Consider the following 27,345-nt stretch of genomic DNA (forward strand, 5'->3'; position numbering starts at 1 on the left):
TGCCAAATGCAGTGGTTTAAGCGGTCAGATGTGTTTATTTGCAACTGGGAAAAAAAAAGTCCCAAAAATATTTTTAACATGCAAAATGTTTGCTCGAATTTTCACCATCCAGTGTGTAAAAGCCTTTAACTGTAAAGTAAATTGAAATACCAACCTCAATATCAGTCGAAGACGTCGTTCTGTTGCACAGCAGGCAAATTTTCCTGCAGAGAGCACAGAAGAACGAGTAGGAAAAAGAGACACTGAGAACAATTGCTGAGTAAGAGAGAATCATTGTGTGTGTGTGTGTGTGTGTGTGTGTGTGTGTGTGTGTGTGTGTGTGTGTGTGTGTGTGTGTGTGTGTGTGTGGATTTCTCTGACTCACTGGACCATGATGGAAACATTTTGGTCCAAGTAGCAGCTATTGAATTTCACCAGATTAACAAGAACATGGAGAAAGTCAGATGTAAGGCCTATATCCATCCACAGGAGGACAAAGCGTGCTGAGAGAGGAAAGCAAATAACATAGAAAGAAAAACAATGCATGTGAAAAGTATTAATGCAGGTTAATACACTATGGCAAATAAAACTATTCACAGTATTTCTATGAACACAACAGTTAAAAATACTACTAAAAAAGTAGCTCAAATAAGGCTGAATATATGATGTCACATTTCTCAGATAATACTGGGGTCAAACTATCTTGGATGTGGGTATTTGTCCTGTGGAAGGTTTCCCTACCACCTTCTGGAAAAAAAAAATCCTGAAAGAAACAGTTCAGGGTATTGTGTGCGGGAAAAAAAAGAGCTACTTATTAGAATTAAAAAAAAAAACCCACTGTCATCATTGTGCCCGAAATGAAAAACAAGTGATTAAAAAAGAAAGCAAACTGTTGTATTACATAATATCAACAGAGTCAATGCACAAAAAGGGAACAGTGAACACGAGTTGAACCTAATCAGCTGAGGTGTGACACAGCCAGCAATTTATCAGCGATTAATAGTGGTTACTTCAAAGCTGAAGTTATGCTCTTTTCAGAATTTCTTATATTTATTTTCCTGTTTGTTTGTTTTTTTAAATGCACAATCCAAACACAAATATTGCAACTGATAAAGAAAGAGGATTAGTCTTGTTTTACCTATGTCCTCTTCCAGGTATGTGATATCCTTTCCATTCTCTGTTAAAGCCTTAAACACCTCCAGTCTGTCAGAAAGGTCTTCATTGCACGGTTGGTAGTCTCTGATTACCTTGAAAAAGTAGGCTCTTAGAGGGCCGAGTCGCTCACCCTTCACACAAACAGTGGGCAAGACTTTTTAAAAAAAACAAAAAACATACAGAAGCTTTTTGCATTTGTCTGCGTGTATGTTGTGTGTTTATACCTGCCCCTGTATAATGGCCCTGAGCAGCTGCAGGACAGCATGTCTGGCCTCTGGTGGCTGCTCTGGAGTCAGCATGTCTTCCACATTTTTCCATACAGCCTCCACTGCATGCTGAACAACATATACACTCAGATTTTAACAAATAAAGAAGACTGCGTACTGTTCACCAAACAACAACAAAAATGGACCGCAGCCAGCAGACTCACCTCCTCAAACTTTTTCATTTTGGCAAGCTCACAGATGTGGTTCATAGTGCGAACACGGTTGCTCAGACCGCAATCTGGGTGGAGCTCCTGAAACACACCAAAGCAAAAAATACGTCAAATAGTGGAAGATGTGCTGGGAAAGGAACAAGAGACATTCAGTGAACATGCACAGACAATCAGTCGCTTCTGCAGACCTTGATGATGTCAGCCGTAATGATAAACTCAGAGGGTTTAGTGTCGCTCTGTTTGTTCGGAGGACGCTGTGTACCGAGCCCAAAGATCCCCTTCACCTTGTCCTTGAGACTCTCCTTGCTTGGTTGTTTATTCATGGCCCAGCCTGGAAGGGTGATGCACAACACAGGCGAGGGACTGGCAGCTGCCTGTCACAGAACCAGACACAAAGCGAGTCACACCTTTTTTTCCCCCCTTTAAGCTTATTAGTTAATCATTTCCTGTGGATTCTAAATGTGGATTCATATGTCATTCAATTCAATTCAATTTTATTTATATAGCGCCAAATCACAACAACAGTCGCCTCAAGGCGCTTAAATTCACTGCTGATAACATAAATGCCGCCCCCCCAACTAATATTATTATGGAAATGTGTAAACCTTGCTTCAATGGATTTAATGTATTGCCAGGTATTTGAAAATATGAGAAATTACAGTTGGAGTAGACAATATGCGTGGGACAAAAAAAAAAAAAAAAAAGCATTATTGCAATCCTGTGCAAACTTAAGTACACCATTACTGCTCCTACAGCAATTAAGAGGGCAATCAGCAGCCAGGTGCTGGTAATCATATGTATTGATTAATGGGTAAGCACCTCTATAAAAGTAGTTTGGGCAATTTGCTAATCTGGCACATTCAGGTCTGTTTTAACACAACGCCACCATCTTCCCAGCATATTCATCCCAAGGTTAGATCATGTAACACTCAGAGAAACCAAAGAAACCCAAAAGCCATATCTCAGACTCTATAAGCCTCAGTAAGTATGTCAAATGCTAAAGTTCATGAGAGGTGGATAGCTGGTAGAAAAGTAAGCCTCTTCTCTCTAAAAAGAACATGGCAGCACAGTTTAGCTTTGCAACGTAGCATCAGTACAAATCATAGCATTTCTTGAACAGATGAGACCAAAGTGGAGCTGTTTGGCCATAATGTACACCCATGCACATGTTGGAAAAAAAACAAACAAAACAAACATAGCATATTAGTACTTAACACCACCTGTCAGCACAGTGGTGGACAGCTGATGATTTGGGCTTGTTTTGCAGCTATGAGACCTGGACACCTGTCACTCTTTGGTGTACAGAGAAGTTCATGGCTCAAAGTATTCTAGAGGCAATCTTGAGGCCATCTAACTGACAGCAGAAGCTTGGCCCAAATTGGGTCATGCAAAAAGACAATGAGCCCAAATACACCTGTAAATCTACCAAACAAAAAATGGCTGAAAAAGAAAAGAATTAAAGTGCTGCAAGTCCAGACCTCAGCCCAGTTGAAATGCTGTAGAAGGACTTTAAGAGTGGTTTTACTAGCTACTGAAAAATTATGTATACTTACTACTCACATGAGTCTGTAGAGTCGTGTGATAACCCTTTCATGTGACTGTATATACATTGAGAATTAGTACAGATTTACACATGGCACTGTCCATCTGTCCTATCAACTTTGTGCCGGCTAACTGTTCTACAGTCCTCTGATGAAGACCTAAAAAATAAGCTTAAACATTTCAGTTATTCCCTATTAATAACTTCTTTTTGCTTCCTCGCCACAAAAATGGTAACACCAAAAATACATATAACAAATAGTTATTTTAAAAATCAGCACTGGGCCATAACTTCATAACCAGTAGATTACCAACAGTATCCTGTCAGCATATTGTTATGTTGTCTAAGCTGGAGCTGGGCTCTGGAAACTGTTCAGACCAGAGATAATGAGGTGTATTAAGTCAGGTCATATTTCAAGTGAAAAAGTCCATCTTGGAAAGTAAAATGAAGGTTAACACATGGGTTAAACAGCAGATTTTCACCTGTTAGCATAAGGTTAAACACACGTGAGGTCAAAAGGCCAAAAAGACTTATTTTTAGCTTATATGAAGTCTGTGCTTAACAGGTGGAGAGATTATAAGAGATTGCTAAATGACTCCAGTTTGTCCTTGTCCATGTCTGTAATGAAGTGTGTTTTATATTTCTTTAAAGGGTTGCATATTATCGTACTGTGCATGTGAGCTTAGACCATACAGCAGCAAAATAAACTTGAGCAACAAGTTTATGACATTACAGGTGGGTCCACACAGCACTACAAGCCACTGTTTAAGCAGGAGTAAAGTTTGACACTGCAGCCTGTAAATATGTAAACCCGTGGGGCACGTTTAAAGAATTTGCTGTCATGTGGACTTGACAGAGATAGAGGGGAGGGGAGGTGAGCAGACGGACAACGGCTGGTCTGTTTCAGTCCAGCACCAGCAGCAGCAGCAGCAGCAGCAGCAGCAGCAGCAGCAGCAGCAGCAGCAGCAGCAGCAGCAGCAGCAGCAACAGCAACAACAGCAACAACAACAACAACAGCAACGGTGCAAGGTAGGCTCGAACCAGAGTTGATATATCTGCGGACACAAGTCAACCTAAACACTTCATATCAGCACAAACGTAGTGTGGCGTTGCTAAACCCTCTCAGCTTCGGTTCACAGTGGTTGTTATAAGCTAGCATTTCTCTGTTGTGGCACTGAAGGTCTAGTAGCATAAAACAACAGCGCCTGCCCCTCCTACCTCCGGCCACCGTCTCCCCCTCTCATCTCACCTCAGTGAAGTTGAGTCGGTTTTGGTTTCATTCAGTCGCTGCTTCGTCAGATTGCAGCCAGCCGAGCCGTCCGCTTCTGTGCATTGATATAACTCTGTCTTTGCAGCCGAAGGCTCGCTCCCAGCACCCCTACTCCTCAACCGGATGACACACTAATGCTCTGACAGTGGGACTTCCTACAAAAACACGTTTGCCGCACTGCCTCGCGGGAAATGTATTTTTTAAGGGCAGACTAAATACGAAGTATGCTAATCCGTTTGTTAGCAGTATGAGTTTTTGTGTTGTGGCACAGACGGGAAAGCATAACATCTACAAAGAAGTAAAGCGCAGGTAAAGTTTCCTATAGACTATATAAAAGTGTTTAGCCGTCAAAATTTAGCATAAAGTAAGACGGTTTTAGCTGTTAAGCTAGCAGCTAGCTTACCGTGCTGCTGTTAGTGAAGTTGGTTCCTTTTTGAAGCTACAAGCTGCAATGTGGCCAGGGGTCCTGTGAGTGGCGCTTATGGACAAGGTAATACAAATATTTTTATTTTTGGGCTCTATAGAAACCCTGGACAAAAACAAAACAAAACACAAAAAAGAACCTGGCTATGTTTCTAGGACAGAAGTTGGACTACCACAAGAAATTCTCCAATATTTGGCAAATACAACTAGCAGCTTCCATTAACCCTACCTACTGTGATAATCGGTTCTCAAACTTATCAAAATGTAGACACCATGACAGGATCGGCTTCACACTGATGGTAAAGTGGTACCTTTGGGTCAAAGGCACTGCTCTAAACACTCTCTTTCAGTCCATCCAGCTGTTCAAACCTTCTGTTTGTGAGGGGCAGCCAATCAGAGGAAGGTTGGCTTAAAAGAGAGTAAAGGAAGATTATCAAGGCCCAGTATAAGATAAATAAGGATTATGTTTCATTTGTCACTCATCTAAAGCCACATAAAGCTTAGTATGGTCTAAGAATAAAAACATGGATTTGGAAATGAGCAGATTTTGTAAGTTATCATTATTATTATTGTTATTATTATTATTATTATTATGCAGTCCTGAATAAAATGTAATTATTTAGTGACTCTCTTACGACATCATTGTCGACTTCTATTTATAAGACAGTTATATTGGGGGGGTGTTTCAGTACGTCTACAGTTAAACTAATAATATCACCCTGACCCGTTTTCAGTCGTAATTGAGTATCGTGCAGGTTTTTGTTTATTGTTTTTTAGATTTTAAAAGTAAATTGGCACTTCCACCAGGACGTGTAATCTTATATATCAAAACAATATTGTTTTATTAACAGAGCGGAAGATTTTTTTTTTTTTTTTTAAGCAAAATAAAATCGAGTCTTTGTGTTTATGTCATTCTTCCTCTTGCAGGCGAATTCAGCTCGTCAGCTCCACCCGCGACCCAAAAACTACGAATGAGAAACTAACTTCAGCAACAGTTCAATGCTTCACGTCCGCTGCAGCTCGCGGGTCTGTTATGTACTCCGAGGTGTTATAATGACTTCTCCTTACTTCATGGAGAACAGGTCTGTTATGACTCGGAGTGCGAGTCAAACTGCTGGCTGCACACCTGCAGCCTCTCTCAGGACCAAACTCACCAACAGACGGAGGAACGAGGACCCGGTCTGCGCTGTGCCAGTGAAGGTGGAGGTGGAGGAGAAGAGCGTGTCAGAGCTAAGAGCTTCGTCTACTCCTTTATCAGCCGGTAACGCTAACCACACAAACTGACCACGTACGTTGGTACACGTGCATACAAATTAATTAACTTGAGCTGGTTTTGGTGGCAGAAGGCTATTGCGCTTGCGCATATTCTGGAGCAGGTTGATTTGCTTTGCTTACCAATTCTACAGTTACACCTTTACATCTTAAAAAAGCGACTGGCAGGTGAAAACCAGGCTTTGTCGTCACCTTTCTCGCCCAGTGTGCAGGAGTCATCAATGAGCACTACAGGGCACAGAGTGAAAGATGTTGTTTCTTTTGTTCTGTGAATGTGAAATAGAAATAGGTGAAACAGGTGAAATAGAATTATGAACGTGCAGGATATAAGGTTTTGTGCATCCATAAGACAAAACTGACCTTTACACTCAAGAGACAGATTTTGTACTTGCGACTGAGTCTGTGCTAATAAACAGGGAGTTCAGTTTATCATGCACAAAACCCTGTTTACACTAACAAAGGTCGCTCTACAGCAAGGATGTCAGTCTCATTTTACATCTTGGGCCACACACAACCCACTTTGATCTTAAATGGGCCAGAGCAGTAAAAAATACCCTTTCTGTCAGTGTAAAAATATTTAACTATGCATTTATAGAAAAAGAAGAGTAATTTCAACACTACACTTTGGTAGCTCATTGCCCAGACTACCCTTAATCATAATAAAGTGGAAACATATGGTTATTTCACAGGAAATGTCCTATTTTTATCATTTTTTTTATTTATTACTGTGCATACAGTGTAACAAAAAAAAGTACAGCCATCAACAGCGAACCAGTGGGCTGGATTGTAGTGTTTGCTGGGCCAATTTTGGCCCAAGGACCTTATGTTTGGCACTCCTGCTCTGAAGCATCTCTCTTTTTTTCATTTGCCCTACTATATGAACATTTTGAGCCTCTTTGTTGCACCTCTTTGAAGGCTGAAACAAATAACTCTGTTCGAGAAGATTTGTTTCCACAAGATGAAATTCAAAAAATGTACTTTTTTGTGCAGACACGTTTTTGTTTTTGTATTCCGAATTGGAAATTGTTGTTCATGCCTTTATTTCATCAGGTCTGATTTTTTTTTTAGTTAATTATTGAATTAGAATTAGAATTCATTGTTGTTTATTACTCACATCTGTTGGTAGTTCAGAACTCCACCCCAAGGCTTCTGACTAAGGCTACTAAATACTCAACTATCACATCGTTACTAATTCAGTTGCACTGGCTGTCTGCGAAAATCGTTCCACTTTAAGATTCTGGTTTTGACTTTTAGAGCTCTGCATAGTTGAGCACCAGTGTTCATCAGGTCCCTGAGGTCATGTGATCAGGCCCTGCTGGCTGTGGATCATATAAGCATGTGAACTAAAGGAGATTGTGTTTGCAACATTGGCCCCAAGATTCTGGAAGTCTCTTACTCTGAGCTTGAGATCTGTTAACTCTGTGATTCATTAAAAAAAGACAGAGTTTTTCTTGTGCAGAAATAAGTGTAAATTTTACAAATCAGCACTGGACATAGACACAGTGGGCTCAGTATTTCAAGTCTCTTTCTTTAAAGGGTTTTTAGACAGTCTTAATGAGTTTATACAAAAACATGAAGCTAATCTGCTCGTCTGATTAGTTATTAGAGAACCTGCATTCTTTGTGATGACCAGCAGGGGGTGACTCCTAACTGCAAAAAAAAAAAAAAAAGAGTCTGGTTATATAAAAGTCTGTGAGAGAGCCGCTTTACTTCTATCTTGATTTATGGCCTAAATAAACTTTTTTCCTAATAAACATTTGTTCCTAATTGTTAAGTTTCAAAATGTATTAAATACAACTTGATTTTAACTTTGTAAATAATTTTTCATTGCAACCATATGACTCATGATATGAACATTGACCCAATTAAGGTGAATGGGACTGAAAATGTTTTGCTTCTATAAAATAATGATAAAAAGACAGTGTGCAAAGATTATAGGAGTTTTTTGTTTGTTTTTTTAAACCAAGATGGTGAAATTATTCCAACATTCAGCATCTTTAGATGTTGAACTGGTTGGAGAAATATCTTATACTGATTTTTTTTTTTTTTTTTTTTTTTTTACATCAAAACTAGTATTTGATTAATTAGATTATATTAGATATCATTTGTGTTTTAATTTTTAGCTATGGTGCTTACTGTGGTGCCACGCTTCCTCTTGTTTAGGTCGTGAACTCCTCCACGAGGCACCGGTGCAACCAAAAACCGAAGCTTTACCGGAGTATCCACACAGCCGCAGGAGGAGACAGTTAAAGGTGGAATACGAGAAGGATGAACGTGTTTCTCCCATGAAAACTGAGCACTGGGAACCTGCCGACTGGAGGAAACAGTTAGGATTCATTCATGAGATGAGGAGCGGCCGTGATGCGCCTGTAGATAACATGGGAGCAGAGAAATGCTATGACATGGAGGCTCCTGCGCATGTAGGTGTGGGTTGGATATTTTAAAAGTCCCCTTAAATAGAACCTGTTAATTCCTCTGTTCCATCTGCAGGTGAGACGTTTCCAGGTGCTGGTGTCACTCATGCTGTCCAGTCAGACAAAGGACCAGGTGACAGCAGCAGCTATGCAGAAGCTCAGAGCACATGGCTGCACTGTAGAAAACATACTCGCTACAGATGATGAAAAACTGGGAAAACTCATCTTTCCTGTCGGCTTCTGGAGGGTAAAACAGATGGTGTCCATAGCTGTTAGCATGTTTAATCAAATTTCAGTAAATAAAAGTTAAATATTAGATGAACCTGGTTTCTCAGCTGTGTTCTTTGTTGTGTCCTCTTGATTTCTCTCACCTGTTCTTCTTTAGAATAAGGTGAAGTATCTGAAGCTGACTTCAGCCATGTTGCAAAAGGAGTTTGGAGGGGATATCCCAAGCAGTGTTGAGGGGCTGGTCCGTCTGCCGGGAGTTGGACCCAAAATGGCTCACCTGGCTATGGACATCGCCTGGGACCAGGTGTCTGGCATTGGTAGGGACTTCCATCTGTTAAACATGCAGACACAATTGGCTAACCTCCCAGAAACTGATTAAGCAAAATTCTAGATCAGTGATTCCTAAAGTGTAGGCTGAAGCCCCCTGGTGGGCCGCAAAGGTAGTGCAGCTGAGTCACAGTAATAAGACAAATTCAGTTTCAAATTACTGACAACTATGTACAGTTACATAGTTGTATAAATGTATTTATTCATAAAATCTTACTTAAAAATGGTAATAGGAGGCGGTTAGTTTGTGATGTTACTCTCACCTAAATTTACTGCTCTTGAAAGTTGGGGCAGGTGGGTCACACTTTGGCCACACATTAACACTTTGCATATGACTGGGTAGCATTAACAATTTATAACCAACAACCTGTGTTGTGTCTTTTAAAATACAGGTTTCCAGGAAATATATCAATTTCTGTTGTATTTTGATTAGATTTAAGATGGTTTGGGCCGCGTGGGATTTTATCTTTGTTTTTTTAATCCAGCCTGTCTATCTGATTTTGGGGACTACTTCACATTTTGAAGCCAGATACATGTTAATTTATAACAGAAACATAGAATATAACCACCTTTGTTTGGTCTCTGAGACACTTACAGGATGAATTCATAATTTTAATTTATGGTATTATAGTAAAATGTTTAGCATTTTGTCTGACCAGCCATCTTAAAACTTAATTGTGGACAGTTTGAGTTGCATAAAAGAAGGAAGCGCACAAAGTGCAGGTTGTGTTTGCTGGTTTGTCTCAATAAATTACCTTGTAAGATTACACATATATGTTGTATGATGTATAGTCATAATAATTTCTCTTGATTGACCAGTCTACTAATTCCCTTATTTTTACCTGTATTAACAAGTGATTACACATCAGTGGTTTTGATGTGTCGTCATATTTGACGTTTCTGCAGCATTGAGAAATCATTGGTTTGTAAAATCATGTATGCAGTACATTTGAGAAACTTCAGAAATTACATCCTTTGGTATCACACAGCTTTAAAAAAATGAGCCTTACATTCATCGTGTAGTTACGACGTGTTGCAGGGTTCTTCTGTTTGATTGCATTAGATTTATTCAGGTGCACCGAATAAACTGGCAACTTAGAAGTTTTGTGATGAGACTAGGCTTTCATTTGTATTGATCATTTTTGTCTAGGTGTGGACACACATGTGCATCGTATATCTAATAGGCTGGGCTGGCTCAGGAAGGCGACCAAAAACCCGGAGGAAACACGCAAGGCCCTTGAGGAGTGGTTACCCAGGTAACAGCATGACAACTCACTGCTGATCCGCGAAACCTGATTAACTTGTGATCAACAAACCTATAAAGATGTCCAGGATTGATTTAGATACGTACCATACATCAGCGCTGCCAGTGGTTAATGTTGACTCTTTAACGTTTGACTGACAGTGGGAAGCAATGAAAATCAAAATGTGGAAATCTGGGAATTTATTTTTAGAATGCAAAATAATAATCAGTGCTCAACAACAGGCAGATCTCACTATATTCTTCTGATGTCACGATATACCAGAAATGATAATACTACACTTCTTTGGTCATAGATTATACATCTGATATTGTGAGAGACCTACTCCCAACAAATAATAAACAGGAAATTATATTTTTTCATTTAATTAGAATTTGACAGCATTTCTTGATTAAAAGCTACTTTATCTTCTTTTAATAAAAAAAAACAGCAGCTTTAATTAGCAAATGTGAGAGCAGTCACTTATAAAGTAAAGAGATCCTCAGGCCAGAGAGCAGTAGATGTCACGGTGACCCATTTTCAATCCATGAAATTTGACACTTTTATAAAAATGTATTGATATGGTGATATTAACACCAGCACCAGTGTGTTTTTCTTAGAGTGCAGTGATATCATTTAATTTACTACAAAAATATGTTTCAAAGTGCAGTACTTCTGTAAAGTCATCAGGTGATGTTTCTCTGTTGCAGGGAGCTGTGGAGTGAGCTCAACTGGCTGCTTGTGGGTTTTGGACAGCAGGTTTGTCTGCCCGTCAACCCTCTCTGCTCTGTGTGTCTGAACCAGCACAGCTGTCCATCTGCCCACAAGAACTCCCCAGCAAAGAGACCTAAATCGGGATCACCACGGTCTCCAAGTCCAACCTCCTCTTCAACAATAAAAACTGAACCTAAACAGGAAGCAGCTCTTAAAGATGAGATGATAAATAAGGAGTTACTACCCACATCTGTTTCCCACACCACAAAGAGAAGGCTAAAAACCAAGGTTAATGTTTAAATTTTACCCATGTTTGTGATTTCAGCAGACAGTGAGCACAAGAAGACATATTATGTGTTTATTTATACAGATAGATTTAAAAACATGTATATAAGTATATATTTGACACTATAACAGCACCTTTAAAGGGTAAATATTTTTAATACTTTTCTCTTTTTTTTTACCAAATAAAAAACATGTTACTAATATTTTGTGTAAAGTTTTGTCTAAGAAGAAGAAAATAAAATACAAAAAATTATGTAGTTTTATTTGTGTGGTGTCATAAACTAAATTTTCTTAGGCGTGCAGTTTATAGCATTTTAATATTAATTAAAATGCTATAAACTGTACTTAAAAATATTGTACCTAGTATGTACAGGATTTATAGTTAGCATACAGTATAAATTGTTTTTAAAACTGTCACATTTTGAGTCTAATATGAACAGGATATAAATTACGACTAAGAAACCTAAGCAAATACCTGAAAATTCGTACTCAATTTATCCTGCACAGAAAATAAAATAAACTGGCATTTACAATCTTGTTAGAAAGTAAGCTTCTGTTTGAGGGGATAAGTAGGAGCCAGGTGTTACTAATTAAATACACAAGATGTTTTAACATATGGCTAATCAGGCACATTCAGGTGTGCTTTAGCCTTGTCACTCTATAAATGTGGCAGTGTGGCTTAGGTATGTTGCAACATAAAGAACCTAAAGACTTTTGGAACAATGTCCTTTGGACAGATGAGACCCAAGTGGAAATATTTGGCCATAATGTACACTTTTGTAGAAAACCAAATAACAGCATAGTGGTGGAGAGAAGGTGATCTGAGCTGCTTTTGCAGCCACAGGACCTGGGCACTTGTCAGTCAGTGAGTTGAGTATAAACATATCTGTATATCAAAGTGGGCTGTTCCAGAGTCTAATGTGAGGACATCTGTCCAACAGCTAAAGCTTGACCCAAATTGGGTCATGCAACAGGACAATGGTACCAAGCAAAGCAGCAAATCTATGAATGGCTGAAAAACAAAAGAAGATGTTGTAATTGCCCTGTCAACGTCCAAACTTTGAAGCCTAATTGAAATGCTAGGATGCCCAGAAACCTCAATGAATTGCAGGAATGTTGTAAAGAGAGAGTGCGCCATAATTTCTCCACAAGAAGAAGAAAGAAACCGATACATTTATACAGAAAACACTTCCTTCATGTTATTCTTTCTAAAGGCAGATCTACACACTATTGAAGCATGGGGTGTACTTTGTTTTTCACATGAATGCGGAGAGTCCTATGAAAGCTTTATTTCTAACTATATAGGCTAAACTTTATTTAAGCAGGAAGTGAAACTCTTATATGCAACATTTTTCTGAGAAACCAAATAAAAAAATAAAAAAGTCCCTTATGGATTTGAGCACAGGACCATTTTGCTGTAAAGTAACAGTATTAATCACTGCACTACCAGACTGCTCATAGATGACCTAACCAGAGCACCCAGATAAAACTCACCAGGTAGGGGTGGAACATGCAAGCAGAAGGGCCCAGAGACATGCAAACCCAGGTTGTTCTTGCTGTGCAATAACAGCCCAAATTACCTTTATATTACTCAGATGTCCTCCTCAAAGGTCACTTTCACAATTTCAAAATTTAATCACTGCTTTATATTAACATGATTATTAATTTGAAATAATGAGTTTATTCAGTTAATTAGCTGAAGCAAGCAAAGCCCCACTGCTACTTAATATTGGTCATTTAAACATCAAATCTTATTGAATTTCCAATGTGACTAAAATACATACCCTCCTTTTACGACTATTTAAACCTGGTTCTTGTGACCTGTAACTTGGGACCTGTAATAGGTGTGGTATAACAAGAAATGTACAGGTAACAACAAAACATCCTATCAGGTGTGCCTGCTACAGGGCTCATTGTGTTGTGTATGTTTGCTGCATGCCATAACTCACCACTTAAAGTGAAAAGACTTCCTTGTTAGTTACACCTGTGTAACAATATTTCTTCTGCAGAAGGTTTAAAACATTTAAGAACTTAACACTATGTAAGTCTTAAACATGCACTTGCCTCGAAGCTACTTTGAAGTCTGTTTTAGTGATTTAGTTGATGTCTTTAACTAGAGTTGGCTGAGCATTTGCTTAAGGGTCAGTTATATTATTAGTCAGGTGTGTTTACAGAAGCCTCCCTACAGTTCACTTGTCCACTTATTGTGCCTGTTTGATCGTTACTGTGCAGAAATATTTGCTTTCTTGGGGCTTTTTTTTTTTTTTTTGAGAAAGTTAAACGTTTTAATTCTAAGTTTAAGATGTGCACTTGTGACGAGAATCTGCTTCTAGTTCATAAAACGGTAATGTGGAAGTTTGTATCCATCAAAGCTTTTAAAAATGTGCATATGCATAAATTGTGGGGTTTATTTGTGGGAGATGAGAGAAAACACACACAAAAACACCAGAAAAAACTACTATTAAAAGCAGTTTATTTTTATGCATCCATCACACGACATGTCTATCTTCAGACATGTCGCGTGAGGGATTTAATAATGCTCTATTCCTTGATTGCTCAGGGGAAGATCTGCTTTAGCGACCTATGTCTGTCACGGACGATTTTATATGCAAACCTACACGATTAGTATATATAAACTGTTGCCTACGCAAATATTTACCATGTCAGTGTCTCATATTTACGGATCAGGTTCTCAGTCCTTGAACGTCAGCTGTCCTTAATTTCTTTAAAGACTCACTTTGAAAGAGATAAATGCGCGTGCACCAGCTATCACGTCACACAAGGACAGCTTATATTTCACGAAACATTTTTACCCAACTTTCTTTTTATAGATCTCCGGCAAAGATAAGGCTAAAGGACGGATAAGGCAGATTTCCTTTCTCAGTCACAGTTTATTCGTGTTTCAACTCCACCTACTTGGAAAAGATTCTGTCTCTCTGGGGAGGCTGTAAAAGACAAAAATGCCCTCAGAAGAACTCTTTCAGTACTTGTTGAGCATGTTTCAAACGCCTGATCTCACTGATTAAACAAGGTTTCCTCTCAGGCTATTTTTTTTTTTTTTTTTTGCTTGGAGAGCGCGGCGTCAGGTGTGCGCTGGAGAGTCCGTGTGCCGTTGACACCTCCTCACTCTCACCGGGTCGGACAGGAGGACACACGCCCAGCTGACGATGAGAATTAAGTTTTGCGTGCCAGGAGCAGCTTTCTAATCTCTGATCTCTTGGATTATTCCTTTCACGGACGGGACTTAGTCCTTGTCCGTGGTTTTTTGTTGGGTTTTTTTTTTTTTTTACCACAATTTTAAGCGCACTGTGCACAGTTTTGTGCGCTCATATTTGCAGCTCTAGATATTTCACGATGGATTAAGCACTCATTACTTTTAGCCTACATTTTAATATGTTTCAGCGGAGCAATTGTGGATTAGTTAAAGACTCACAGGATGCCAAGCGATGCTGATCTTTTGGTCACTGAAGCGCATAACCACTTTGGATTAAAAGCCAGTGCGTTTCCACAGCTCTTAGGCAAAGCACCTGCTTATTCTCCCGAGACCTTCTAACCTGTTTCCCTCCTTTACTGACGCACTGGGATGGAAATCGAGCTGAGACCAAGGCTTTGTTTTTTGGTCAAAGGAGAGCGTGGCTATGGATTTCATCTGCATGGCGAGCGGAATAGAGGAGGACAATTTATCCGCAAAGTCGAGCCCGGGTCTTCGGCTGACCTGGCCGGGCTGCGACCAGGTGACCGGGTGGTGGAGGTGAACGGAGAGAATGTAGAGAATGAAACTCATCATCAAGTGAGTGATGGTTCGGTAATTTATAGTTATTTTCATGTGTTTGCTTGGTTGAAATGATCCAGGAATGCCCATGAACCCTTACATATACAAGAGGACCTGTTAGACCACTTTCTCTTGCCTGAGGAGTAGGAGAGAGTGGGGTTGTAAAATGGGTCAGTGTGAGCCTTTTGTGATGGGAATGACTTGTTGCCTTTGTCATAACAAAAATATGTAATGAGCTGATCAGTTCATTGCAAACAGCTTAGACAGAATGACACATCTAACCATTTTAATATATATGAAACTCCTTGCTGTCACTCCTTTCTCCTCTGTGTAGGTAGTGAACAGGATCCGTGAGGTGCCCCACCGCACCAGACTGTTGGTGGTGGATAGAGAAACAGAAGACTACCTCCGCAGCCATGACCTGGCCTGCACAGAGAACCTGGCCATTGAGATGGGAACCCTCTCCCCACGCCCCTCTCCTGGGCAGACACCCTGCATCTCTCCCAGAGCTAATTCACCCATGACGCCCAGCTACACTCCTGTGTTTCATTATCCAGCTGCAGAGTCACCCACTCGCATGATCACACAAGGCAAGGTCAAGAGCTCCTCAGTGACTTCAAGTATAGTGACAGACCCGGAGGTAAGAGTGAGCATCACTTTTTATGAGCACCAGAGGAACAGTTAAGTCTTCAAAATAATTCTATGTGATTACTGTGAACCAATGTGTTAATGTGCTAAGAGTGTGTAAGACCTGATGTATCTCATGCACTAATCTGTACTTGGTTGGCATGCTGCCTGGATTCAGTCTCAGACAAGTACTTTTAGAAAGCCTGTTGACTTGTCTTAACAGGTGAGACTGAAAAATCCTCCAATAACAAATCACAAGGCTGCCCTCCAGAAACTCGCTTAAACAGGGTCAAAACATTAAGATGAAGGTACATGAATTTCTTCATAAAATGTAAAATTGTATGTGGGAGTTTAAATAATTATTATTAATTATGAGGTAGGTGTCTTGGACAGAGATGATACCCACTAGCAGTGTTGGTCAAGTTACTTGAAAAAGTAACTTAGCAGGAGTGGGGCAGGCGGTTTGCCCTGGTGCAGGTGTGCCGCAGCGGTCAGTGGAAGGATCTGGGAGTTTCACATTCCCGTGGCAGCGTATTTGGTGCTTGCTCGGAAGTTTAGGGGTTTTTTTCTCTGTAAAAAGAAGTTTTCTTCCCACTTTTTACGGAATCAAACTCAAAGTAAGGTCAGTACTTCCACGCTTTAAACGCTGCACGGTCATACTCTCTCCCGCACTCGTTATATTATCCATTTTTGATCTGCACACAGCTGTTGCCACGAACGCCGCACTCGCTTACGTCATTGTCATGAGACACTCTCCCAAAAAAAATCACGGTTTTAGAAACGCAGCGTGCTTACGGGAAAGTAACAGTAATCTAATTACCTTTTTTGCAATAGTAATCCCTTACTTTACTCGTTACTTGAAAAAAATAATCGGATTACAGTAACGCGTTACTTGTAATGCGTTACTTGTAACGCGTTTCTGCCCACTAGAATACTGAATCTTACAGTGGCACAGTGGTTAGCACTGTTGCCACACAGCAAGAAGGTGCTGGGTTCAAATCCATCAAAAGTGTTTCTGTGGGTTATATCCAGAGGCTCTGGCTTCCTCCCACAGTCCAAAGACATGCACTTGGTTAGGTTAACTGGTGATTCTAAATTGTCCATAAGGTTGGATGTGAGTGCAATGGTTGTCTGTCTTGCCCCTGTGACAGACTGGTGATCTGTCCAGGGTGTACCCTGCTTCTCACCTTTTGGCAGTTGGGATAAGCTCCACCCCCACAGAACCCTGAACTGGATAAGCCTAAAAGGATGGGGGGACTATTTGGGAGGTTAAATTACTTTCTGTTTCACTGAGCTAGCTGTCTTGGACAGAGATGATATCCACAAGAAGTGAAAATGCTCCACCCCATGGTTTCGGTTCATTGCTTGTTTTTTTTCTATGCAAGGGATCAATGTAAAAAATAGGGAGACCGCATGCCTGAAAACTTGATCATAATTAGATTTTTGTTAATGAAAAACTATTATTTTGATGCATTTTATGCATGCTTTGCCTAGGCAGTAATAGGGCCATATGGGTAGCGTGATATGGGAATATACTGTGATGCAACATGTATTGAAATTTCAGTCTGCATTACAGAAGTCTTACACCCATACAGGTTTGCAGAAACACACTTGTTACTTTCCTCTCTTGTCAAAATGCATTGTCAAATATTACTGCTCTATTTTTAGCTTTTCCTGTGATTCAGGAATCTGCTTAAATATGATGAAAGGTCATTGTTACATCAGTTTTAAGCCACTGTTGTGTCAGACAGGTGTGAACATTTAGAATACAGAATTTAGCTGTAATCAAAGAGTGCTGTCCCTTTGAGCATTGTCACCTCTCATTAATGTAATCTGGTTGTTTCCACCTGACTGAACACCAGTGACAAAGCCCTGCTTACATAACAGTTTCCTGCACAATACAATAGTTATTGTTTAGACTGACTTTTAGTTTGAGAATATAGTGTGAAGTTGTAGTTGAAATAGTCTTAAAACTTTGTTCTGTTTTATATACAGAGAATAATGAGGTGAAGCACAGCAGGACTACAGGCTACATTAAAACAGTCGAAAAATGTGAGCCTTCTAGCAAAGTTCTTATTTTGCTTCAGTGAGGGTCTGTACTGCATCTGCCTGCAAAAAACTCTTGTTGTAAATTCTTTGTTAACAAAATAAACACAAAATCATTTAAATTCCTAAATTTCAGTGTGTGTGATGGAGAAAAAACAAAATTTCCAAAAGTGCTCACCAGACCTCAGCAAGACTGACATTGTAATGTCAGTCTTGCTGCAGAAATAAACGGCAACTGGCTGTCAGAGATTTAGCTGACTGTTCGGGATATAAACAAAGAGGACCAGGATCTTTAAGGCCAGTGGCTCACGTCAGACTGCCATCTGTTTAGCTCAAGGCAGAGTAAATAGCGGCTGTCGCTTTGATGGCCATTACAGTGGCTTATTTTCAAGAAAAGGTTTGCATAAAGAATAAAATGAAATATAAGAAATCTCTCTACATTAATGTTACACCACAGCCAACAGCTGCTCAAACTAAAAGTTAACTAAGCTTTACATTACATTGTGCAGGTGTTACTGTGGCCACCCCCTCTGCAGGGAACAATGTGAGTCTCTAACACATCATTTGCAAGGGTAGCCTTTTCTTTTAGATTCTGATGTTTTAAAGTTACTTTGTAGGCACATAATTAATGTGAAAATATAATACAAGACGAAATAAAATATGACGCAGTGCAGGAAGTGGACCCAAATCCAGGACTCATAGATAAACCAGGTAAACATAAAAATGAACATTTTACTAGGAAGCCAAACTCCACAAGGTGCAAAAATATAAAAAAGAAAACAACTTCAATCCACTTAATTCTAAAACATAAACTGAGAGCCATGAGGGACTTTAAACAGAGGCATTCACAAAAGACAAAAGGAGCCCGCGAATATATATACACAGAAGGGTAATTACTGAAGAGTACAGACAACTGAGAAACACCTGCGGAACAAAATATTCACAGCATAAAACCATACGAGATTAATGGTAACATAAGTAAGGGGAACCCAGACTCTAAAGTAACGACTCTAAGCAACAAAGCACAACAACTAAAACTAAAGATACAAGATAGTTACTAATTAATTCAAAGTCTAAAAACTCAAAACTGAAAGTGCAAAATCCAGGACCCTGAAATCTGTAATAAATATGCTGATAATTAATTTACTCTGCAGCTGCTAGTGAGTCTTCATAAATGGAATTTATTTTTTCTAAAATTACTAGACTTAGATTTTCGAGTTATGAGGTTGAGATTGGAAGTGTGGATTATCAAAGTAAGAATTGCCAACTTTCACAGGATCTTTCAAAAAGCACAATAGAGTTGTAAGTAGCTGAAAAGGGCTACATAAAGCTTTTTAAAGATCAGGACAAACTGGGACAAATTATTGCTACTGTCCATAGGAGTGGACCTCCTGTGGAGACCTAAAAGAAGTGAGCAACCCCACAGCAACACAGCTGCAAAAATCAATACAGCTTCGTACTGTCTTTGTTGTCAAGTCTTCCAGTCGAACAAAATCTCTAAAAGTTGTGTTATAAAGACATCACACACACACACAAGCATTGTCAATATCAGAACTTTATCCCAACTGTTCCCAAGGTTTGCTACCTCAGCTCGTAAATGTTTTGAAATAATGAAGCAACCATGAAATCTAAATTTTACAGGAGAATGTCAGGGATGATTTAAAAAGTACTTATTACCCAAGTGGTACCACAGCACAGACTTATCTGGGCACTAGCTTGTGACCACCAGACGCTTAGTTTGTGTCTCCCACTGGTCTCAGAGGCGATGCCACGGGAAAAATAAACCTGGATTGACCATGTTACAGTCCTGACCTTAACCAAACACATTGTGTGGCAGGACCAGAAGATGCGTATTCAATCCAGGCATCCTAGAAATATTGATGAAGTTTTGTTGGGAGGAATGCTCCAGAATTCTTACTTGTTGCTGTAATAGTCTCATGAGCAGCTACAGGAAACATATGATGGAGGATGCTGCTGCTAAAGGATTTTCTATATTATAGTTACATCTGGGATTTTTTTCAGCGTGGACCTGAACGCTTTTTTTTTGCAGCTGCATGTATCACTTACACAGAAGGGTAATTCTGTGTATATGATACATATACTTTTTTGCAGATGTGCACGAGAGATGACATTTTCATGCCCTTGACAAGCACATCACATACACAGACACAGTTGCTCTAATTTCTCCACTTCTGTGTCATTTGTCTTGTGACTGACATTCACATCATGGTACGTGTAAATACAGACACATTTTCATTGCTCCGTGGTGTTATTATGGAAGGAGATGCCCATATACAACAGTCTAACATAACTACAGTGTTAGCTGGTATTACAGTTGCACATTGATCTGGCTCAGTCACAGAAATGCTACCTGCACACAGACACACTTCACTTCTACTTGCTGTGTTCAATTACTCAGACTTCCTTAATTTAAAAAAAACAATGTATCATTTGTTATTGCTTAGATGTTATAGGATGGATATAGGAAAAAAGCATCTGTTAGTGTGCAGATTTCTGCGTTTACCATTCAGTTAATTGTTTTTATTGTCAGATAATTATCAAAATGTGGTTTTCAAGAGCCCAAAAAGGACTTTTTGTCTGACAAATAGAGCAAAAATCCAAAGATATTTTAAACCTGAAGCAAGACTCTAAAACAGTGTTTTCCATTGCAGGCAATTAATTCTGTCTGTTGAACTGCCTATTTGATTATCATTAATATAATATGCAAATATTTTATCTACAGAGGAAAAGTTTTAGATCCTCAAATGGATCAGTTGAGATATTTCCAGATAAGCATGTCCTGCAGTTTTGATGTGTCGGTTATTTTGGGTCAACATGACAAATACAGCTAATCCGTCTATAATATAACAGAGATCTTTAAAAGCAGTTGCTGTGTTGTTCCTTAACTAAAGCTGACAGTCAGGGATGAATCTTTCCGCACTGTAGTTGTTCATATATGTTTGCTACTCTTGGAGTTGTGAGTGCTTTGCATTCAGTTTTTGTTTGAGCAGAAAGCACAGCGATCTGTCACAATGCCCTCAGGCCAGCTTACCCATGAAGGTGTAGTCACAACTGCGTCACTCAACAGTCAATATTAAATGCTACCCTCAGGACAAGGACTAATACAAGGCACTGGTGCAAAACGCACAGAGACACACACACACACAAAGCCAGCATGTACCTAGTACTATAAGCCAAAGTCAAGGTCCGGGCAGCAGCTGAGTCATACACTGTGCCAATTCTTGTCACTGGAGATTAGGCCCTTCATTGGGCTTAATGTGTTTTAGCCAGATTCACTTAGACTACTAATTCAACCTGGCAACCACTACCTTCTGATCAATTTTTAGTGCAGCCGCAATATTATGCAAGGTAAACATCCACCTTATTCTTTTATCCAACCGAAAGGTGGAGGCAACTGTAGCTGATCCCTCAAATCCATCAAAGAGCTAACCCAGAGAAACAGACAGCCTAACACTCTCACCTCCACACCTGTGGAAGTTTGCACACAAAATGTAAAACTGCATATAGCAAAATATCTTAAGTGTGCAAAACAACTTCTGTTCTGTTCATTTTGACTCGTAATGTACTTGTGAAACTTATTAGAACTGAATTATGTCAAAAAATAATTTGATATGATCATATTGTCATTACACCATTGTACTGAAAGCTGATATACCACAATGAATGAATGCCCAGAACAATCTGTTGCAACCTGAACAATCTGTTGCAATCCATCACTAGAGCCTTGTTATAAATCATATCTTGGGGCAGCCATACTGTGACGTTTTTGCTTGTTTCTTGTTAGAAAAAATAATTTTTGACATCAAACTAGATTAGGATTGGATAAAAACAAAATAACAACCTAACCAACAATTTCTACATATTGCACATTTAAAGGATCGCCTCTGTGTCAAGAACTCGGAGCTGCTGCTTACTGTATAACAGCGTGAAACGTTACATATTTGATAAATATGTAAAGAATAGTGAGTTCTTCCCACAGTTAATTCTTACAGGACACTAGTATGTTCTTTTGAATTAAATACTAAACCCACCTCCCACTTTATTAGACAACCAGTTTCAATGTTGTGGCTAATTGTTGTAAACTGAGAGTCACCATTTTATAAGGTGGAGTAAATTCAGATAAAGGATCTTTATGAACCTTATATTGTATTAAGTGTTTATCACATAATTTACTATAAAATATAATGTCTTTACAGTATACTTCATATCACAGCAAACTATGCTGACATAGTTGACGTTTTCTTTTCCAGGCATTGAGTCTCATATGATTATAAACCCCTTAAGTCTATTACATCCAATCTGCATTCATGTACTTAATCAAAGGTTCATCATCAATGTCTCTTCATGCATTTTAGATGGGAGCTATTATGTTTGTGTCATGTTAAACATGGACAAAGTCTGAAACAGTGATATCAGCACATGTAAAAGTAACCCATATGAGCCAAAGTCTCAGGTTTCTGACTGACAAGAGTAGGCTGTTTTTTTCCCACTCTTGGCTCTGTATGATGTCATAAAGAGGAGGTATCCCAAATACGGCTCCTGAGTAGTTTTTGCTTCATGGTAGAGCTCATTTCTGCTCTTTTTTTTTTCTTTTAACAAGTAAAAATAATAACAACCAGGCAACAACTGCCACAAAAACAAACAGCATCCATGCTAAATACTGCATGGTTTCTATTGACAACTATTTTGTAAAATCCAAATCCTTTGTAAAGTTCATAAAGAGTCCTCAGACCTTTTCAAAATTTTTGCTTGCCCTTCATTATTGGTGTTATTCTTTCTAATGGAAGTTTTTAGGTTGTACATTATTCATCTTATTCATGTTACAACGTTATAAATGTTAAGCCTTATCAGTATATCAAACATTATTGAGTTAAATGTTAAGGATTATACTGCATTAATACATACACACACAAACTCAGGGGAAATAGATTTAATTTGGTTGACCTCACCTCTCATTAGTTTTAAGTTACTGGCCAGTGTTGTGGTAATTTGTATCTTCTCCATCGCTGTCGAAAACATTTAAACATTACTTTTTGTTAAAAGTAAAAGTAATCTTTGCTTTTCTCTTTCATTCTTTTATAGCTGCAGGTCGAGCCTTCACCAGAGCCAGCCGTTGAGCTCCTTCCCCGTCTGTGTCACATGGTAAAAGGACAGCAAGGCTATGGCTTTAATCTGCACAGCGATAAGAAAAAGCGTGGACAGTTTGTACGTGCCGTGGATCCCGACTCACCTGCTGAGAGTTCAGGCATGCGTCCTGGAGACAGAATATTGGAGGTAAACTGAAATGCAGTCATTTTTTAAAATTCCTGGTGATTATTGGAAGTCTTCATTTATTTGTCGTTAATTTTGGGATAAAAACACCAGCTCCTGTCAGTCTGTGTGGGAAAGTGATGTTTTTTACTGGCAAAAAGAAAGTGAAATTTCATGGGATACTCATGGACAGAGATTTTTAGTCCGTGTTGAGTAAAGGAAGTGTGAGGAGGCAGGAAGGGAATTCATGCAAATCATGCTGGATTTGATCTTTTCATACCTTTTGATTGTCACGTAGTTTTAAAGCCACTCCCTATTCTTTGTCCTGTGTCGTGCCTTTAGGCTCTTTAATTGTCCTGTTTTTGTCTCCAATGCTGTTCTGTTTTTGTTTTCTGTCTCAGGTGAATGGAGTGACCACAGAGGGCCTGAGGCACTCAGAAGTCGTAGGCCTCATCAGAGCAGCAGGGGATGAAGTACGCCTCCTAGTGGTGGACCAGGAGACAGATGAGCTCTTTAACAGACTGGGAATCATACCTACTATCACCCACATTAAAGGTTAAATAGTGCCTGTGCTATTAGACACAGTTATTTTTGTTCTGGAAAGGAAATGCTTATTGTTGTTTCTGTTTTCACAGAAGTGTGTGTGGATGACCCAGCCCCTGAGAGTGAGCCACCTACGCCCTCTCCAACCACTGAATTCTCTGCCACAGATGCACCGATAATAAACGTCACCATGACAAACTCCCTGATTACAAAACTGTCTCCCAAGTCCCGTACCAATGGCAGCTCAGCGTCCCAGTCCTCCAGAAGTTCCACCACCCAGTCAGAGATCAGCAGCTCAGACATGAGCTTTCAGGTGAGAGAGGAATTATTTATGAGACCCATCTTAGGGCTTGAAAAGAAGGTGACTGGACTTCTTTGAACAGAGGGCGTGGCTTACGACACCAACTCTCAGGCACCTATAATCCACTCTTGAGATCCCTTTCCAGGTGCCTCAACCCCTACTCACACCTGATGAGGATCCACACCGTGCATCTGGTGACCTAATAGGCCTCACCTTGGTTTCAACCAAAACCTCTGGTGGTAATGACCCCACAGCTTTATACACAGCCTGGCTCATTTGATGACATACCTGATTGCTAGTGGGTCAACAACCACCTCCCAGGGACTCTCAGCCTTTTGGTTTTTAGGCACAGTCACCTTCTTTTCAAGCTCCTAAGACTACCGTGACCTGTATGACTCAGAACCTGCACAGAAATGATGTGCGAGATCAACAATACGATCTGAAAATGATAGTGTAATTAAAGAAAGTGTGTTTGTGTGTACTGTAGATCCCTGATGAGGATGACAGTCATATTCCAGACCCTTTTATGGACAGTGGTCTGCGTCTTAGCCCAACAGCTGCCGAGGCTAAGCAAAAGGTCCTGGGCAGCCGCAACAGGAAAAGAGCACCCCCTATGGACTGGAGCAAGAAACAAGAGATCTTCAGCAACTTCTGACCCCAGTAAGGGGTAAAATAAGAGACTGAAACAAAGTGGGGATTGATATCATGATTGCTGTAGGAGCATAGCTTCACTTTGCAAAGGCATGTGAAAGGAAAGAGGTGCAAGAATATAAACGGTATAAGGAAAGGAACATTTGTGGTAATATTCTTAAATTTTATTCTGTGTACAAATTCATTTTAAGATATTGCATAATATTTTCTGTATGTCTACTTTCCAGTGTCTTTAAGGACCAAGACATGCCCTGTGGATGTGTCAGGAATCTGGCTGTATTAAACAATGACATTTGATGACTGGCAGACCATTTACTGTTTTTATGGTGCCCAGACCACAGAGAGTATATTAAATCATAGCAATTTCAGAGCCATGAGCACCGTGCTCTCATGTCTCTATGATATTATCGGTACCTGCTGTATTTGCTGTAGATAAATGTTTCTTTTTTTCCTCTGTATATATCTATGTCTATATATATCTATAGATAAAGCTTTTTTTTATTATTATTATTTTTTTCAATTATAAATGAAGCCATCAGACTGGCATCCTGGAGTAGGTAGTCACCATATGTGTGCAATATCTCAGCTTAGGTACCATGTGACTTTTAAATGTGAATTCAGGGCAATGTTATATATGATGTTTAATCACTTCAGCACTTTTCTTAAATGGTCCACAGTGATTTCTACACCGGAAAATATTTAAAAGATAGACTAAGTAGCCTCTGATTACTTGTTTTAGCTTTGTAAATTATTTTCTTGTCAGTGTGCCCATTTATTTCTCGCTGTGTGAAATAAACTTTCATAATATGAGCAAAATGCGACAGTAGTGTTGTAATATCCAGGTCTGATAAGCATTTATGCGCAAGGCCAATCCTAACCTTCATCCAGCTGGTCCTGTTTGGGGTCACCTCAGCAGATCATCCATTTCCAACACTTCCTGTTGTCATATTCCTCTGTCGCACATGTCGCCATCTCTCATCATCTCCACAAGCCTCGTATTTGCCCTTTTCCTTTTGCCTGGCAGCTACAACTATCATTGCTGTGGAGGAATGTTGACAATGATCCAAAACACACCAGCAAGTCAAACTCTGCACGACTCTGAAAAAAAATGAAGGTTTTGGAGTGACATAGTCAAAGTGTGGGCTTAAATCCAACTGAGGTGCTTTGGTGTGACCTTAAACGGGCCATTTATGCTCACAAACCCTCCACTGTTGTTGAATTAGAACAAATCTGCAAAGAAGAACCTAAATTCTTCCACATCGATGTCTAATATTAAAGTTTGTTTGATGATCTGAAACATTTAGGTTGCTCAACTGGCAGTTTCTCATGAATGCCATGACCCATTCAGCTGTCCAACCACCATCGCTTTGCATCTTTTTCCATTAATCCTACCAAAAGTTGTTAGTTAGCAGAACTGCTGGTATGAGAAACTTTAAAAATCAAGTGCTTTAGCTTAGTGAAAGAAACAACTACATGATTTCAGTATGAAGGTGTGTATACATGTGCAATTCTAAAGGTCAACAATCCTTTGGATTTTATTTTAAAAAATAAAATCCAAAAGATCTTGTTAGATATTATTTAGTGCAGAAAACAACCAAAACATTCTGTTCAGGTGAAATTATATTTGTAGGTTTGTTCTTCAAGCATTGTAGCAAAAACCAGACCAGAGTGAACTGACACTAAAGTCTTCATGAGGTCATGGCAAAAATATCTGGCTCTGTGGGACCAGCAGCTCTTCCTTTCTTCTTTGTGAACTTTGTAAATTGTATCCTTTTTTATGACACCTACATTACAACTACTGGGACACGAACAAAAGGCTGAATAAGGACACCAACAGAAGATGAAAGCCTGTTCGTATCAGTTTACAGCTGAAACAAACACATATAGAAACAACTGAGCCTACATTTTTATCTGTCAAAGTGAGCGAGCCAGCTTTCTCACAGTTTTTGCATTGGATGCAGATTTTGTGTGCTGATCTACGTGTATGGTGTCTCAGTACAGAGACAAAAAAGGAACAGATAAGGAAGGAAACACTGGGAGAGAAGTGATCAGACAGAAAAGAGCTTAACTCGGGGGTTTCCCTGAACTTTCTCTGCCCAAACGTCACCTCAAGCTTCAGGCTAAATATTGAGGTGGAGCTCTGCTGCATAGCAGAAATCTGAAATCGCATGTAATATGGTCCTGGAGATTTCTCACAGATCTTCAGTTGTTTACATAATAAATATGGCCTTTAATTATAAACTGCAACATTTGGGCTGGTGTGTTAACATTTACAAATACTGTATCTTTACACTATTTTCAGAAAGCAGCATATTCTGTATTGTATTCTGAAATTGTATTTTCATGTTAATGCAACCATAAGGAGATCATCATCTTTGTGAAAAACAGTCTTGTTTTCCTCGTTACATCACTGTAAAAATGGATTCCCTCTCATGTACCTCGACTAGTTTGCAAACTGTAAACAAAGCTTTATGATGCAGTGTAATTCAACTCTAACACTCTGTATAAATTAAAAGTATTTACTATTATACTATATTTTATTGGCTCTATTACCTCATCCTTAAATCTTGTGATTGAGTGCAGCTGCTTTAAATTACTGTATATGAGTTTATATGAAAGCTGGATGTTCGTGCACGTTATAAGTCATTAAAAGTAACTGAATTCTACTTTTTAAGCTTTTTTCATTTTTTAAATTTATTTATTTATTTATTTTTTATTGCTGATAGAATTTTTTAATTTCCCACAAACCTCTTCAACTGGCTGAGAGATCTCCATTAAATATCCTGGAAACGGTTCTGAGCTGTGTCTCAATTTTTAATTGAATTATCTGACAAATTATACGCCCCAGAT

At 39.2% G+C, this 27,345-nt stretch overlaps 3 protein-coding genes across 10 annotated transcripts in view; 2 read left to right on the forward strand and 1 right to left on the reverse strand.

The window, feature by feature from the left end:
• The window catches only part of tsc2 (TSC complex subunit 2), a 33,843-nt gene extending 27,794 nt beyond the window's left edge, over positions 1-6,049 (reverse strand). For 3 of the 6 annotated variants that reach the window (XM_063476703.1, XM_063476702.1, XM_063476701.1), the window contains exons 1-7: positions 4,360-4,489; positions 1,759-1,944; positions 1,565-1,651; positions 1,359-1,469; positions 1,118-1,265; positions 365-482; positions 155-203 (exon numbers count right to left, since the gene is read on the reverse strand). In XM_063476703.1, coding sequence (XP_063332773.1) covers positions 155-203; positions 365-482; positions 1,118-1,265; positions 1,359-1,469; positions 1,565-1,651; positions 1,759-1,893 — 648 coding nt within the window. In that variant the 5' untranslated portion in view covers positions 1,894-1,944; positions 4,360-4,489. Of the gene's footprint in view, positions 1-154; positions 204-364; positions 483-1,117; positions 1,266-1,358; positions 1,470-1,564; positions 1,652-1,758; positions 1,945-4,359; positions 4,491-5,957 lie in introns of those variants that run through there. The other 3 variants (XM_063476700.1, XM_063476698.1, XM_063476699.1) reach the window with 2 other exon arrangements.
• Positions 4,084-11,469, forward strand: nthl1 (nth-like DNA glycosylase 1). 3 transcript variants are annotated; one of them, XM_063476704.1, is made up of 7 exons: positions 4,084-4,139; positions 5,731-6,064; positions 8,239-8,495; positions 8,566-8,736; positions 8,875-9,034; positions 10,195-10,300; positions 10,996-11,469. In XM_063476704.1, exons 2-7 carry the CDS (start codon positions 5,803-5,805, stop codon positions 11,297-11,299), a joined length of 1,260 nt encoding a protein of 419 aa, XP_063332774.1. In that variant the 5' UTR covers positions 4,084-4,139; positions 5,731-5,802; the 3' UTR covers positions 11,300-11,469. The 3 variants fall into 3 exon arrangements, with proteins under 3 accessions (XP_063332774.1, XP_063332776.1, XP_063332775.1); XM_063476706.1 differs by lacking the exon at positions 4,084-4,139 and adding an exon at positions 4,592-4,689; XM_063476705.1 differs by lacking the exon at positions 4,084-4,139 and adding an exon at positions 4,761-4,870.
• A 2,949-nt stretch (positions 11,470-14,418) lies between these two features.
• LOC134629400 (Na(+)/H(+) exchange regulatory cofactor NHE-RF2) lies at positions 14,419-26,024 on the forward strand. Its single transcript, XM_063476707.1, has 6 exons — positions 14,419-15,074; positions 15,391-15,696; positions 22,833-23,024; positions 23,402-23,555; positions 23,636-23,856; positions 24,332-26,024. Exons 1-6 carry the CDS (start codon positions 14,868-14,870, stop codon positions 24,497-24,499), a joined length of 1,248 nt encoding a protein of 415 aa, XP_063332777.1. The 5' UTR covers positions 14,419-14,867; the 3' UTR covers positions 24,500-26,024.
• The last annotated feature ends 1,321 nt before the right edge of the window (positions 26,025-27,345 follow it).

This window comes from Pelmatolapia mariae, linkage group LG6, assembly GCF_036321145.2.
Source record: "Pelmatolapia mariae isolate MD_Pm_ZW linkage group LG6, Pm_UMD_F_2, whole genome shotgun sequence".
Lineage (NCBI taxonomy): Eukaryota > Metazoa > Chordata > Actinopteri > Cichliformes > Cichlidae > Pelmatolapia > Pelmatolapia mariae.

What these genes read in the sequence shown, in the direction of transcription:
- nthl1 (XM_063476704.1), top strand. Translation starts at nt 5,803, where the DNA reads ATGCTTCACGTCCGCTGCAGCTCGCGGGTCTGTTATGTACTCCGAGGT. An exon ending in ACATGGAGGCTCCTGCGCAT is followed by an intron (nt 8,496 to 8,565) that starts GTAGGTGTGGGT and finishes TTCCATCTGCAG; the next exon opens with GTGAGACGTTTCCAGGTGCT. An exon ending in GGACCAGGTGTCTGGCATTG is followed by an intron (nt 9,035 to 10,194) that starts GTAGGGACTTCC and finishes ATTTTTGTCTAG; the next exon opens with GTGTGGACACACATGTGCAT.
- LOC134629400 (XM_063476707.1), top strand. Translation starts at nt 14,868, where the DNA reads ATGGAAATCGAGCTGAGACCAAGGCTTTGTTTTTTGGTCAAAGGAGAG. An exon ending in AGAATGAAACTCATCATCAA is followed by an intron (nt 15,075 to 15,390) that starts GTGAGTGATGGT and finishes TCCTCTGTGTAG; the next exon opens with GTAGTGAACAGGATCCGTGA. An exon ending in GTATAGTGACAGACCCGGAG is followed by an intron (nt 15,697 to 22,832) that starts GTAAGAGTGAGC and finishes ATTCTTTTATAG; the next exon opens with CTGCAGGTCGAGCCTTCACC.